Below are 12,686 nucleotides of genomic sequence, written 5' to 3'. Positions count from 1 at the left end.
GGTCCGTTTCTGCAGATTTTAACTTCGCCATGTATCCACCATCAATGATAGCAACTGGAAGCGTGGGAGCAGCCATCTGTGGCCTTCAGTTTGATGATGGGGAAAGTTCACTCTCTGGTGACAGTCTAACAGAACTCCTGGCCAAGATCACAAACACAGATGTGGTAAGTATCCTGAAAACGTTGGTTTTTTGTTGATAAAGCTATGGAAAATACGATTGGCATCATTTGCTCGAACCTGCTAGCCCACAGGCTAGGAAGTTCCACAGGCAGAGGACTTGCAGGACGTAGCTCAAAGACGTCATTACAAAGCTTTGGAACTGGCTCCATTCCTAATCTTAGGGTATGTGTACATTGCAGTAAAAAACCCACAGGTGGCCCATGCCAGCTGACTTGGGCTAAGGGACTGTTTAATTGTGGTGTTAGGAGCGGGGTCCCAGAGCTCATGTTGCAGACCAAGCCCAACCATCTACACCACAATTAAATGGCCCTTGAGCCTGATCTTGAGTCATCTGGAATGGGCATCTAACTGCAGTGTAGACAAACCCTAAATCATGCTCTGTGGCTTCTCTGTGGTTGCACCTGGTTTGTGTTTGTGTGTGTTTGTTGGGCAGCGGGAGTGGGTGCAACACCGGGACATCTGGCAGACCCTGCTAGTGTCTCTTGGAATGCTAATTACCCCAAAGGGAGTAGGAAGATGGGAGAGTAGGGTGCCTCCCCTCCACCCATCAACATTGGCCAGGAGAGCAGTCCTATTGTGGAGGGGAGTGCACCCTACATCCTTATGAGGGGTGACAAAGTGAGCAGACAGAAGGCATTAGATTTCCCTGAGCTTCTCTGGGGAATGCAGTTTTCTATCTCCCACACCAGGGACCAATGCAAGACTGGTCAAAGCTGGGCCTGTATTTGCAGTCGTTGGATGGTGCATTTGTTATTTTGACCCTTCATTGATGCACCTTATTAAAGGCCCTTGATTTCAAGTCTTCTTGCACTGTGTACAGCATCTCCAGGTGGATCAATTCACTTTTTAGTCCATTGACTATACATTCATGCCACTGAGGACACTGTATAGGTTACTGGAAAATCTTCTCAGAAATAACAGAAAGGAATCTGATAGTTGTTTGATGGTCTATGTGAAATGAGTTTGGTGGTCTCAGGTCAGTTTCTAGTGAAACCCAAAGCAACCCCAGCATTCTTGTGGGCAGTCTCAGGAGTAAGTTCAAGGACTGTGAAAGGATAACTGAAAATTACCTAATCTCTTGTCCCAAGAGGTGGGTCTTACAAGGTCTGAGTTGAGTGATGCTGGTGGGACCTTCATTGCTGCTGTCCAAGGTGCACCCAGTCTGAGGCTAAACATCGGATTTTCACCTCTAGGATTGTGAATCGAGCATGTTTAACCAGCACTCAAAAATGGGTGCTGGCTTCTGACAAGATGACACCCTTCTACCATAACCCCATCTGTTTACAGTCGGTCTACCTCAACATGTATTAACTATAAGTTGTTGTAGTTTATGCATTTTGGATGCATTATTGTCTCAAAAAATCCCTGTTATTTTTTCATCAGCAAATCAGTCTTTGCATTTCATTTCTGATTTCCAAAAACAGTCCGGTCTTGAAAAAAAATTGGCAGAATTTTACATTTTTTTCCCACGTCTCATTGTTTTTAATATGACATTTTGAGTTTCTTTTAGTTGAAAACCACTTTGCATGGAAAAGAGGTAACATTTTTGAATTTCACATGCTTTTAATGTGAAAGTGGTTGTGGAAATTTCACATATTCAGTTTCTGGATCTGTAATCAAATGAAATGAATTTTTTTACACAAAATAATTGTTGTTCTTTGTACATTTCTACTAGAGTCATGTGTGGGGCACGACACTGTGTGCTTGATATATAACAGTATGAAGCAGAATAATGCAGCAAGAGAAATGACATGTTGTTTAGGCTTCATGGCCTGGTAAAAGTGGAAATTAATGATCACCTAGTGGTCCTTTAGCAATGGGGGACACACATAACCCTTATTTTGTGGAGGAGTAATGGGGGCATGCAGTACTTTTGGCATTGGGGGGGATGAAGGGGCACAAGAAATCTTGGGGTAAGGGACTGGGTGTGGGATTTGCAGGTGGTCCCTGAGATAGAGAAGAATGTGAGGTGTCACACATGGATCTTGTGGGCCTGATGGAGGAATACAAGGAATGCCTGATACATGCAGTGAGTTTGGCCTACACAAACTGCACAGTTTATACTCCCTTGGTAATAGTGCTGAAAAATAGTATCAGAAGGGAAATAAAACATCATATTGTCACAAACTGTAAATACTAGGGATTAGGATGAGGCCTTCATGTGGGATATCCCATATCTCCCACAGCCTCCCATATCTACCTACTGTGGAACTTTTTGCTGCTTCCCTCTAAGCATCTGGCTATGTTAAGAGACAGGATATTGGACCCTGGATGTGATCTACTACAGATTGAACCTCTCTTGTCTGGGACTCTCTGGTCCAGCAACATCCGTGGGCTGGCAGGACCACATATATTATTGGACCAGAGGACTGGGTGGCCACAGGGTTGGCTGCAGCAGCCCTGTGATAGCAGAGCCGCGGCAGCCATTGCAACCCCAAGGAGCGGAGCCCTGGTGGCTCCAGAGCAGTGGATCCACGGCAGCTCTGGGGGCCCCGGGGTAGCAAAGCTGCGGCCCCAAAGAGTGGAGCCCAGGCTGCTCTGGGGAGCGGAGCCATGGCTGCTGCGACAGTCCTGATGCCCTGGGCCCTGGCAGCACCGGAGCTGGGAAGCCGCAGCAATCCCAGGATATGGAGTCCAGCAGCCTGGGGAATGGGACCCCAGCAGCCCCAGAGCCATAGCAGCCCCAACACTCCAGAGCTGTGGCAGCATCAGTGCTTGACAGCCACGGCAGCCCAGCCACGGTGGCTCTGGGATAGTGGAGTCTCAGCAGTACCTGGCCATTGGAGCTGTGGCAGCCCTAGGGTGAGTGGAGCCTGATGGTCCCCTCTGCAGTGGCAGGGTCAGGCCAGCTGAGCTTGGAGCTGGTGGCCTGAGAGCCAGGGACCTCCATTGAGTCTGCTGATGGACCCCGGGAGAGCCTGGAGTCCTGTCAGCAGAGGGATGAAATTGACCTCCCCAGTCCGGCAACCTCCCTCATTCAGGACCAGTCAGGTCCTGAGGGTGCCAGACCAAAGAGGTCCAATTGTAATTCCTGTATTGCAATTCCTGTTACAGTAATACTTTTCTGCTTCTCCTAACTTCATTTGTAGCTGTACATAGTGAGCATTTTTTAGGGTTAGGTTTAGGTCCTGTCTGATAGCATTTCCTGTCAAGTCTTTGCTTATCTTAGACATGAAGAAGGAAACATTTTAAAAATGTAGGGGAGAATTTTTCCAAGGAAGGCACCCGGCTTCCATTGATATTTAGTGGAAGTTTGAACACTTCTTTGTGCCTTTAAAAATTCCCACACACCCATCCTATTTTAGAAGGATTTTCCATGGGACCAGAACCAAGTGCAGCTTATAACCACCAAACTCTATATCTTAGAATTGGAGTCTTCATCGGAGTTCAGAGCTTTTTCCCTGATGACACTTAGTGAAAGAGAGGCTTTGTCACAGAACTACATCTTCAGTGTCACTGAGCTCCATCTAGGCTCGGCTCTTGATATTGTTTCCATAGTAATGAATGTTCGTCAGATGGGGGAAGAGCCCAGGATATATTGCTAATGTGTCTGCAGGCCCTGGTAACATTAGATGGGTTTGTTTTTCAGTGGCTCTCTTCCTTCTCAATGAATCGTGTGTTGGGCAGTTGCTCATCTGCTCTAAGGTTTCTCTAGTGCAGCATGCCATGGGGATCTTTTCCATCATTCTTCTTGTTTAGCACGGAGGGGAGTTTTGGGTTGCAGCGGCATCAGGATGCTGACAATATTCAGCTCTGTGACTCCTTTTCATCTCTCCCAGACATTGCAGACCTAGCGTCTAGCCAAGATTGTGGCTTGGAGGATTGCTAGTTGGCTAAAGCTCATTCTGAATAGGACAGAAATGACATTAGTAGACTGGGAGAAATGTTGGTAGGAGAATATAGAGGGGATATCTGTTCCCTAGTTGGAGGGGCAATACTCACCACATAAGGTTTATCAAGGTTTGTGGTTGTAGGGGTCCTGCAGAACCTTTAGCTGCTCTTGGATTCCTAGGTATTAGGAAAGATCCTGGAGATGAGAGAAGTAGTGGAGGTAAGAAAACCTGGGACTGGGAGTTGGGGGACAAGACTGAGAATGGCTAAGGAAATCTGGATTCGGAGTCAGATAGGAGAATGGAAACTGGGAGACTGGAACAAGGAGGTGTGGGTGGACATCAAGATTAGATCAGGGAGGGGGAGTAACTGGAGGTCAGGGTGAGGGAGAGAGGATGAGGAGCCAGCTAGGAGGAAACAGGGCAAGGAGATTGGAACCAAGAAGATTGGGAAACTGCTGGATGGAACTGGGAATAATGGGGGACAAGCTGGGACTGAGAATCTGGAGGACAGAGACTGGGACTTGGACGAGAGAGTTGATGAGTGGAGACTGGCACTGGTGAGGTCAGGTGAATGTGACTGGGATGAGAACCCATGGATGGGAAGAGAGAGGGTTGGGACGTTGTCATAAGAGATGAGGCAAAAGAAATCACATTTGGTAGAGAGGGGCAGAAGAGGCTATGTCTGCTAGAGACGGCTCCTCTTTAGAGCCTGAAATGGATCCCCAGATTTCTGAGCATCACAATTCCTCAAAAAATATCCATGAAATCTGCTGGTAAAGTCTCTCATCCCCCTCCATGTAGAAAATGATGACCTACTTACTGTAGTATCAGTTACTCTGTTAGCTCAAGTGGCAGGGGCCTTTGCAGTGGATCTAAAAGTTCCAAATCTGCTGATGAATCACAGATAGGGTTGGAAAAGACTTCAGGTGATCATCAAGTCCAACCCCTTTTGTTGAAGCAGGACTATGTAAACTTAGCAAACCCTGAGAGGTGTTTATCCAACAGCTTTTGTAAAAACCTCCAAAGACGGGGATTCCACATCCCCCTTGGATGTTTATTCCTGACATTAACTAAATTTGCCTTACTGCAGATATAGCCCATTACTTCTTGTCCTGCCTTCAGTGGACATGGAGAATGGTTGATCATGGTCTTCTTTATAACAGTCCTTAACATAATTGAAAGCTGTTATCAGGTTGTCTTTTCTCAAAACTAAGCATGCCCAGTTTTTTTAACCTTAACAGATCAGATTTTCTAAGTAACTTGAAATTTTTGTTATTCACATTTGGGGCTCCAATTTGTCCACATCTTTCCTATAATGTGGCACCCTGAATTAGACACAGCACTTCATATGCGTATTCACAAGTGACAATTACGTCTTGTTTTACACAGGACAGCCCAGTTAATACACCACAACAAGATACTAATTTTTTCCCCAGCTACATCACATTTTTGATTTATAGTCAATTTATCATCCACTATAACCCTCAGATTCTTTTCTGTAGTAATAATACGTAGTCAGTTATTTCCCATTGTCCTTGATGCCATGCCTGTTCTTCCCTTTTTATCTTTATTAAGCGGCTTTCAATTGTCTTTCACCTTCTTCTGGACCTCAGAATAAGTGTTTATATTTTTTATGTACAATGCACTACTTTCCCTCTTTTTACCACGTGAGTATCAAATGTGATGCTAGATGATGAAATTTCTGTTTGTTTCAGTTTGCTTTTTTAAGAACCTAGGCAATTACATACAAAAATTAAGTCTCATAGACTCATAGACTCATAGACTTTAAGGTCAGAAGGGACCATTATGATCATCTAGTCTGACCCCCTGCACAGTGCAGGCCACAGAATCTCGCCCACCCCTCTTAGAATAATCCTCTCACCTATGTCTCAGATATTGAAGCCTTCCAATACTTTGAAGGCCCCAACATGCAGAGAGTCCTTCAGCTGTGATCTGTGCCCAATGCTACAGAGGAAGGCGAAAAACCTCCAGGGCCTCTGCCAATCCACCCTGGAGGAAAATTCCTTCCTGACCCCAAATATGGCGATCAGCTAAACCCTGAGCATGTGGGCAAGACTCACCAGCCAGACACCCAGAAAGTTCCCTATAGCAACTCCTATCATCCCTCCATTGACCTATTTCCAACTGGAAATGAATGGTCAATTAGTTACCAAGATCATGTTATTTCATCCAACCATCCCCTTATCATAGAATCAGAACTGGAAGAGACCTCAGAAGGTCGTCAAGTCCAGCCCTCCGCTCTAGGCAGGACCAATCCCATCTAAATCAACCCGGCCAGGGCTTTGTCAAGCCGAGACTTAAACACCTCTAGGGATGGAGACTCCACTACTTCCCTAGGTAACCCATTCCAATGCTTCACTACCCTCCTAGTAAAATAGTTTTTCCTAATATCCAATCTGGACCTCTCCCACCACAACTTGAGACCATTGCTCCTTGTTCTGCCATCTGTCACTACTGAGAACAGCCTCTCTCCATCCTCTTTGGAACCTCCCTTCAGGAAGTTGAAGGCTGCTATCAAGTCCCCCCTCACTCTTCGCTTCTGCAGACTAAACAGACCCAAGTCCCTCAGCCTCTCCTCGTAGGTCATATGCTCCAGACCCCTAATCATTTTGGTTGCCCTCCGCTGGACCCTCTCCAATGCGTCCGCATCCTTTTTGTAGTGGGGGGCCCAGAACTGGACACAGTACTCCAGATGTGGCCTCACCAAAGCCGAATAAAGGGGGATAATGACATCTCTGGATCTGCTGGCAATGCTCCTCTTAATGCATCCTAATATGCCATTAGCCTTCTTGGCTACAAGGGCACACTGTTGACTCATATCTAGTCAAAAGAATTATTAAGGTTTCAGGGTTAAGCACTCAAAAGTAAGGTTGCCTATTTGGGTCCCTTGTGTATACGCATTATAATACAGACTTTAAATACCTTTCCTGGCCTCCAGAGTGGAGAGGGCCTAGACTCTCTTCCCTGCTCTACCCCTCTCATCCTGTTTTTTAATCTGGCAACCTCTGGACCCAGTAGGGGCCTGAGTCAGGGCATAGGAGAGCCAGGCTTACTGCTTTCGCTTCGGATGAGGGGACTTAGAGCCAGCACAGTTGCAAGCGCCCAGAACTGCAGTTGCAGAGAAGACCCTGTTCAGCCCATGACTGGAGCATACTCAGTGTAGATGAACACTTTGTGAGGGATTTAGGTGCTAAACCTCTACTGAGCATGTGTAAACTGGCTTATGAGTTGGCCAAATTTGGGAGGATTTTAACAGGACTGTCAAAGGGCACATTCCTGACACAGAGACCATACTCCTAACAAATTGCAAATCTCTATTCCAACACTAAAACTTTTCAAATAAAAGTTCCTTAGAGTTTTTGAACGTGGGCAAAATAATGTATTTTCCCTGCCCTCGTTCTTAGAAGTGGCCAAGCTTTTTCAGCTGAAATTTTCCATATACCCAACATGGGCAATTTCAGCCCAAGAGATTAATGTCTGGCAAAGTTATAAGCAACTGAAAACAAGGTTTTGTAATGGAAAATGTCAGGCAACCTTAATAGGTGATTTTACCAATTTGGTCTATAATGTGTATTTGTTATTGTAAAAAAAACTCCTATCTTTGCATTGTTTAAGGTTTTAATATCAGGCTGCATTATTAAAGGATGAGAACTACTGTAATGTCCTGCAATGGGACAGAGTTAAAATTGTTCATACAGCTATAGTTTCACTCAGTTCTTGATTTGTGATCACTTAAACCTGTAACTGCAATGTTACAATAACTTCAGCTTTCCTTTGTGAACAGTTCTGTTTTTTAAAGTGAAGGAGGGAAGAATCTAGGACTTTTAGTTCAAGGATAATCATTATATGGTAAGAGATCCCTCTTATATTGCAAGTTTTTGGGGCAGAGACGGTCTTTTTAGTCCATGTTTGTATAGCACCTAGCACAATGTGGTCTCTTTCTATGACTCTGGATTCTAAGAACTATGATAATACAAATAGATAATAATTAATATCCTGCAGAGGTTACAAACTCTGCAGATGAAAAACTTCTTCCCCTGCCAACCCAAGTAATAATCTTCAGAATATTGCAGAGCACCTGAGGGAAGGGGAAGAAAGGTGAAGGCAGCAGAACTGGTATTGATCCCATAAATGTTCCCTGGGCTGCAAAGATTAACTTGGGTCTTTTAATACTGCAATAGGCATCGCAAGGATGATAGTAAAACTGCCTGTCTAATCTTCAGTGAGCACTAGCCAACCTGAACATTTCCGACTTTAAAGTGTAGCCATTTTTTAGTTATGTATGAGCTGAGAAACATCTTACAATTTTCTTAATAGGAGAAAGAGCATATTTTTAACCCTTACATCACTCAGAAATTGCCAACGGGATTTTGCTTTAGCTGCAAAAAAATGTACCGTTTGAGACAAAGCATGAAGAATTTCAGCTCCAGAGTTAGGAGTATGTGAAAAGAGAGGGTGATAATAAAAGGCTGATGTAGCCTTAACTATAATGAACTCTCATAGGTCTCTGCTGTAGTCAATGAAGATGCTTTCTGTGTGGACGCTGCCAAGGTGCTTAGCTAGGTAAGCTGACTCCAGCTATGCATTTTGCAAAATGCGTAGCTGGAATTGCATACCTTAACCTGACCTGCCTAGTCTAGTATAGATCTGGGCCTCAGAGACTTCATGAGAGTTACTCTGGATTTTAACTGGTATAAGTGAGATCAGAACCTGACCCCTTAGCTGATATATTATATAGTGGAACACTATTCAAGTATCATTTGATAAAGATTATTTGCTAAATAGTGGCCATATAACATTTGGCAAAAAAAACAATGCAGTGTGAAGGAACTGACTTTTGCACTCTATGAGGGAATAATTGAGCTATGTAAGAGTCAAGCATTATTGCTCCTTCTGGCTCCCATAATAAATATCAGGACCTTATATTACTGAGAAGCCTGGCAATTTTATGGGTAATGAAATAACTTTTGTGTGGTATATTTTAAATGTTTTTTCCAAACAGAAGATAGTAAAGACTGGTACAGACTGGTTTCACATAGCTGTATGTGATACTGTAAGGTTGTGGGCTTCCACTGTGATCTGATTTTCTTCAACAAAGTAGGAGTGTTTCTTCTGTTTTTTTGCTGGAGAAGGTAGCTGGTTGGGGAAAGTTTTAAAAAAAACCTCCACCCCTATCCACATGAAGTTCACTGAGTGTTCTCTCCATTTCTCAGTTGATCACTGCAGTGGAAGAATAAACAACTTGAACAGATAGCGTTGCCAACTTTCCAATTTCTCAAAACCAGACACTACAGCAAGAAAGCTGGAACTTCTTGTCCCCTGCTCCACCTCTTTCCCCAAGGCCCTGAGCCAACTCACCCCTTCTCCCTTCTCCCCTGTCATTTGCGACTCTCCCCTCTCCCTCTCTCTCTCTCGCTTAATCCTCTCCCCCACCTTCTCTGACCCCCTTGCCCTTCTGGGCTCCCTCTGCCCCTAAGAGGACTACTCAGCAGAGCTGAGGCTGGGAGCAGCAGCGTGAAGGGAAGCTTGCCTGATTGCCCACGAGATGCAGGTAGAAGGTGGCCCTGGCTGCCATAGCTTGATGACCTGGTGCTTTTCCTCCTCCCCCACCTGATCATCCTTAAGACAGTTAAAAAGTGGGAGGGCCATGGCCCCTGATCCCATCCCTGTCCAGTGAACCCTGCACTACAGTTAGGGTCAGAATTGCCTAGGCAACTCAGCTCCCTACCGGGATCCTCTCTTGCCCAGGAGTAAGCAAGGGGCCAGGCCCCTGCAGCAGCTCCTCCAGGCCAGCTGTAGTCTAAGGTCAGATCAAAGCGGAACCAAAAGCACCTCCAGCTGGGATGCTGGCTAGCCCCTCCCCGCATTCACTGCTCCTGCCTGGCAGGTACTGCTCTGCCTGGCCCCACTGTGCCTGAGCCTACTGTGGGGAGGGAGGACAGACATTGCCGGCCACAATCCTGCACCACCCCATTTTTGCATCTCTCTCTTCCCCTCCCATCTTGGATATAGGGCCTAAGTCTGGGCTGCCCGGAGGCGCCTAGCTCTGCTTAGCAATATGCGAATAGCACACCTTGTCCTGGAGTCAGATGGCTTTGGGACATAAACTGTGCTTGTTGTGGGAATGGGTTAGGCGGTTGCCTTGCTCCACACAAAATGGCTGCTAAAGGAGCTAGTTCCCATGTTACAACTTTTAGCCCAACGCTTAAAGCATTCCACTGGTATGTTGGAGCCCCAGGCTTTCCCGCTCTGCCAGAACAGGAGAAAGTATTTGAACAAAGCTCTGCCACCACTGAACTACGGTACATTCTGGAATGGGGTTTCTTTAGTCTCTCCTGTTGAAGCTGTTCTGCTGTGGCTAAATAACAAACAAGTGAAGGGGGAGGGGGACTGGACCAGGTTCTCTCACCTGCCATTTGATGCTCTAACCACTATAGAATCTTTTCTCCCTTTCTGGCCCAATGACTTTTACCCAGTGACTAAATATTAAATAGCCATTAGGCAAGCGCATGTGAGAATGACTCTGCAGGCCAGGGAATAGGGCGAGACCTGATCTAATCATTGTTTTTCTTTATTTTATGCCGAGTGGAAAAGCTTCAACATGAAAGACTGAGGGAGCCTCACATGAGACTATCCTAGGGGTGGGCCAGACAATCTCTGCGGGCCAGAACTGGCCCACCAAGCCCTGTGATCCGGCCTGCAGCCACTCTGTCACTCCCCTACCCCAGGCCAATCGAGACTCAGGACGGGGAAGTGCACAAAGTCTCCTCCCCCCACTGGGGGCATGTGGCACCAGAGGCAACTGCCAGGTGTTTAAAATATCTGGAGGTTCTCTCCAGGCACTGCACACCCCTGGCAGGGCGGGAATGGGAGGCAAAAACTTCACACACTCCCTTGCCCCTGGGCCAATCAGGGTCTGTGGGTGGGGGAACACGCAAAGTCTCCTGGCCTTGCCCCTTCCGCCTGAAGTCCAAGGCAGCCTGCAACCACTTCTGAAATTCATAGTGTCTCCCACCCTTCAAAAATTATTGCCCACCCCAGACTATCGCATAGCTTAGTGGTTAGATTAATTTCCTGAGATATGGGATGCTCCTGTACAAATCCTTTTTTCCTTCCTTCTGGTAGTAAGAAGAGAATTGAATGTGGCTAAATATTATAAGGCGGGTATCTCCTCCTTTGGCCAGATTTTGGAATGGGACCTGATCTGTTAAGCAGCCTCTGAGCATGCCTTCAGGATTGGACTCCACATGTAATGTAGGCAGACAAACAACTGGGTTATAAATCACTCCAGGGCTTAGGTGAAGAGATGGCCCTCCAGACTCCCAGAAGGAGTCCAGCAGCATACATGCCCAGAAGCTGAACCGTAAGTGCTGAGGGAGTTTTACCCTGAAACATAGTCAGCAAGTGAGTTTAGGTGACTACAGGGTTTGGTGGGAGTTCAGTCAATAGCAGTATAGCGAAAACTAGGACTTGGGCACCTAAACCCGAGGTTTAGGTGCTTAAGTACTTTGTGGATCCCATTCTTACTCTCACTGTGTCTCAATACCCCATCTACAAATTAGGGTTAATAGCACATCCTTATCTCACAGGATTGTTTTAAGAAAAAAATACAGCAGCAAAAATATACAGCAGAGATTGTGTGGTGCTCAAATACTACATAATGGGCGCGCTATATCATTATCTGAGCTAGAGAGTCCCTAATTGTGGGGGAAATTTCTTCCTAACACAAAGCCATTAGTGCCCTGAAACTTGAAGTTTATTGAAAATATGTTCATCCTTCAGCTTTGTAGTATCTGACAAAAGTAGAAACTTAAGTTAAGCCTACTGTTAATCCTAGTTAAGTTACCGCGGTACCACCTGCAGGGCAGCCAGACGGTGGCCCAATTGGAGTTGGCTCTGTATAGGGCCAAATATTCCATAGCGCTCAGCACTCCAAATTGGGGAGGTTAGATTTTCAAATGACCAAGCCCCTGTTTAGGGACTAAAATAAATGGATAGATTTGCAGGGGAGATCAGGATGGTGGGTAGCAGTTGGATGCTGAGCACTTCTGAAACTCTGGCCTGTTTGGTGGGTTCTGAGTAGAGATGTAAGCAGCTAGTCGACTATCTGATAAATATAAGCTTATGCTTATCGGATGGTCAACTAGTGATGCGACTAGCCACCTCCCCCCCCCACACACACACACAGATATTGCTGCCTCTCTCAGAGAGAGTCAGCAAGGCAGGGAGAAGGAGCTGGTGCTGGGGGAGATGGCTTAAAAGCTGGTTCCCCCCAGCACTGGCTCCACGGGGGGTAGGGGAGGTAGAGGCACAGCGCGAACAGGAACTGAAGCAGTCTCTGCTCACACTGGTTCTGCTGCAATTCTGCTTTTGAAATGTACAAGAGCCCCACTGGGGTTTTTGTACATTTCAAAAGCTCAGGCGTGGCAGGGAGCTCAGGGCCAGTCCCCCGCTGACCCTGCACTCCCTCCTGGGCTTCTGCTTTTGAACTGTAGCAAGAGCCCAGCAGGGCTCTTGTTATAGTTCAAGGCAGAGGTGACCTTATCAACTTATCGAATAGTTGATGGAAATCCCATTGACTATTTGATTAGTTAATTAATCTAAATGTAACATCCTTAGTTCTGAGCCCTTCAAAATGTGGCTTCAAACTGT

The 12,686-nt window shown here is 46.0% G+C and overlaps 1 protein-coding gene across 2 annotated transcripts in view; it reads left to right on the top strand.

Moving 5' to 3' along the window:
• Positions 1–12,686, top strand: part of CCND2 (cyclin D2) — a 44,542-nt gene that overhangs the window by 20,060 nt on the left and 11,796 nt on the right. For both annotated transcript variants that reach the window (XM_006123042.5, XM_014573619.4), the window contains one exon: positions 16–164. In XM_006123042.5, the coding sequence (XP_006123104.1) occupies positions 16–164 (149 nt within the window). The remainder of the gene's footprint in view (positions 1–15; positions 165–12,686) is intronic.

Source organism: Pelodiscus sinensis, chromosome 1 (assembly GCF_052426305.1).
Source record: "Pelodiscus sinensis isolate ZL-2025 chromosome 1, ASM5242630v1, whole genome shotgun sequence".
Taxonomy (NCBI): Eukaryota; Metazoa; Chordata; order Testudines; family Trionychidae; genus Pelodiscus; species Pelodiscus sinensis.
Note: the sequence above shows the minus strand (reverse complement) of the source record. Positions and strands in the feature narration are given on the sequence as shown.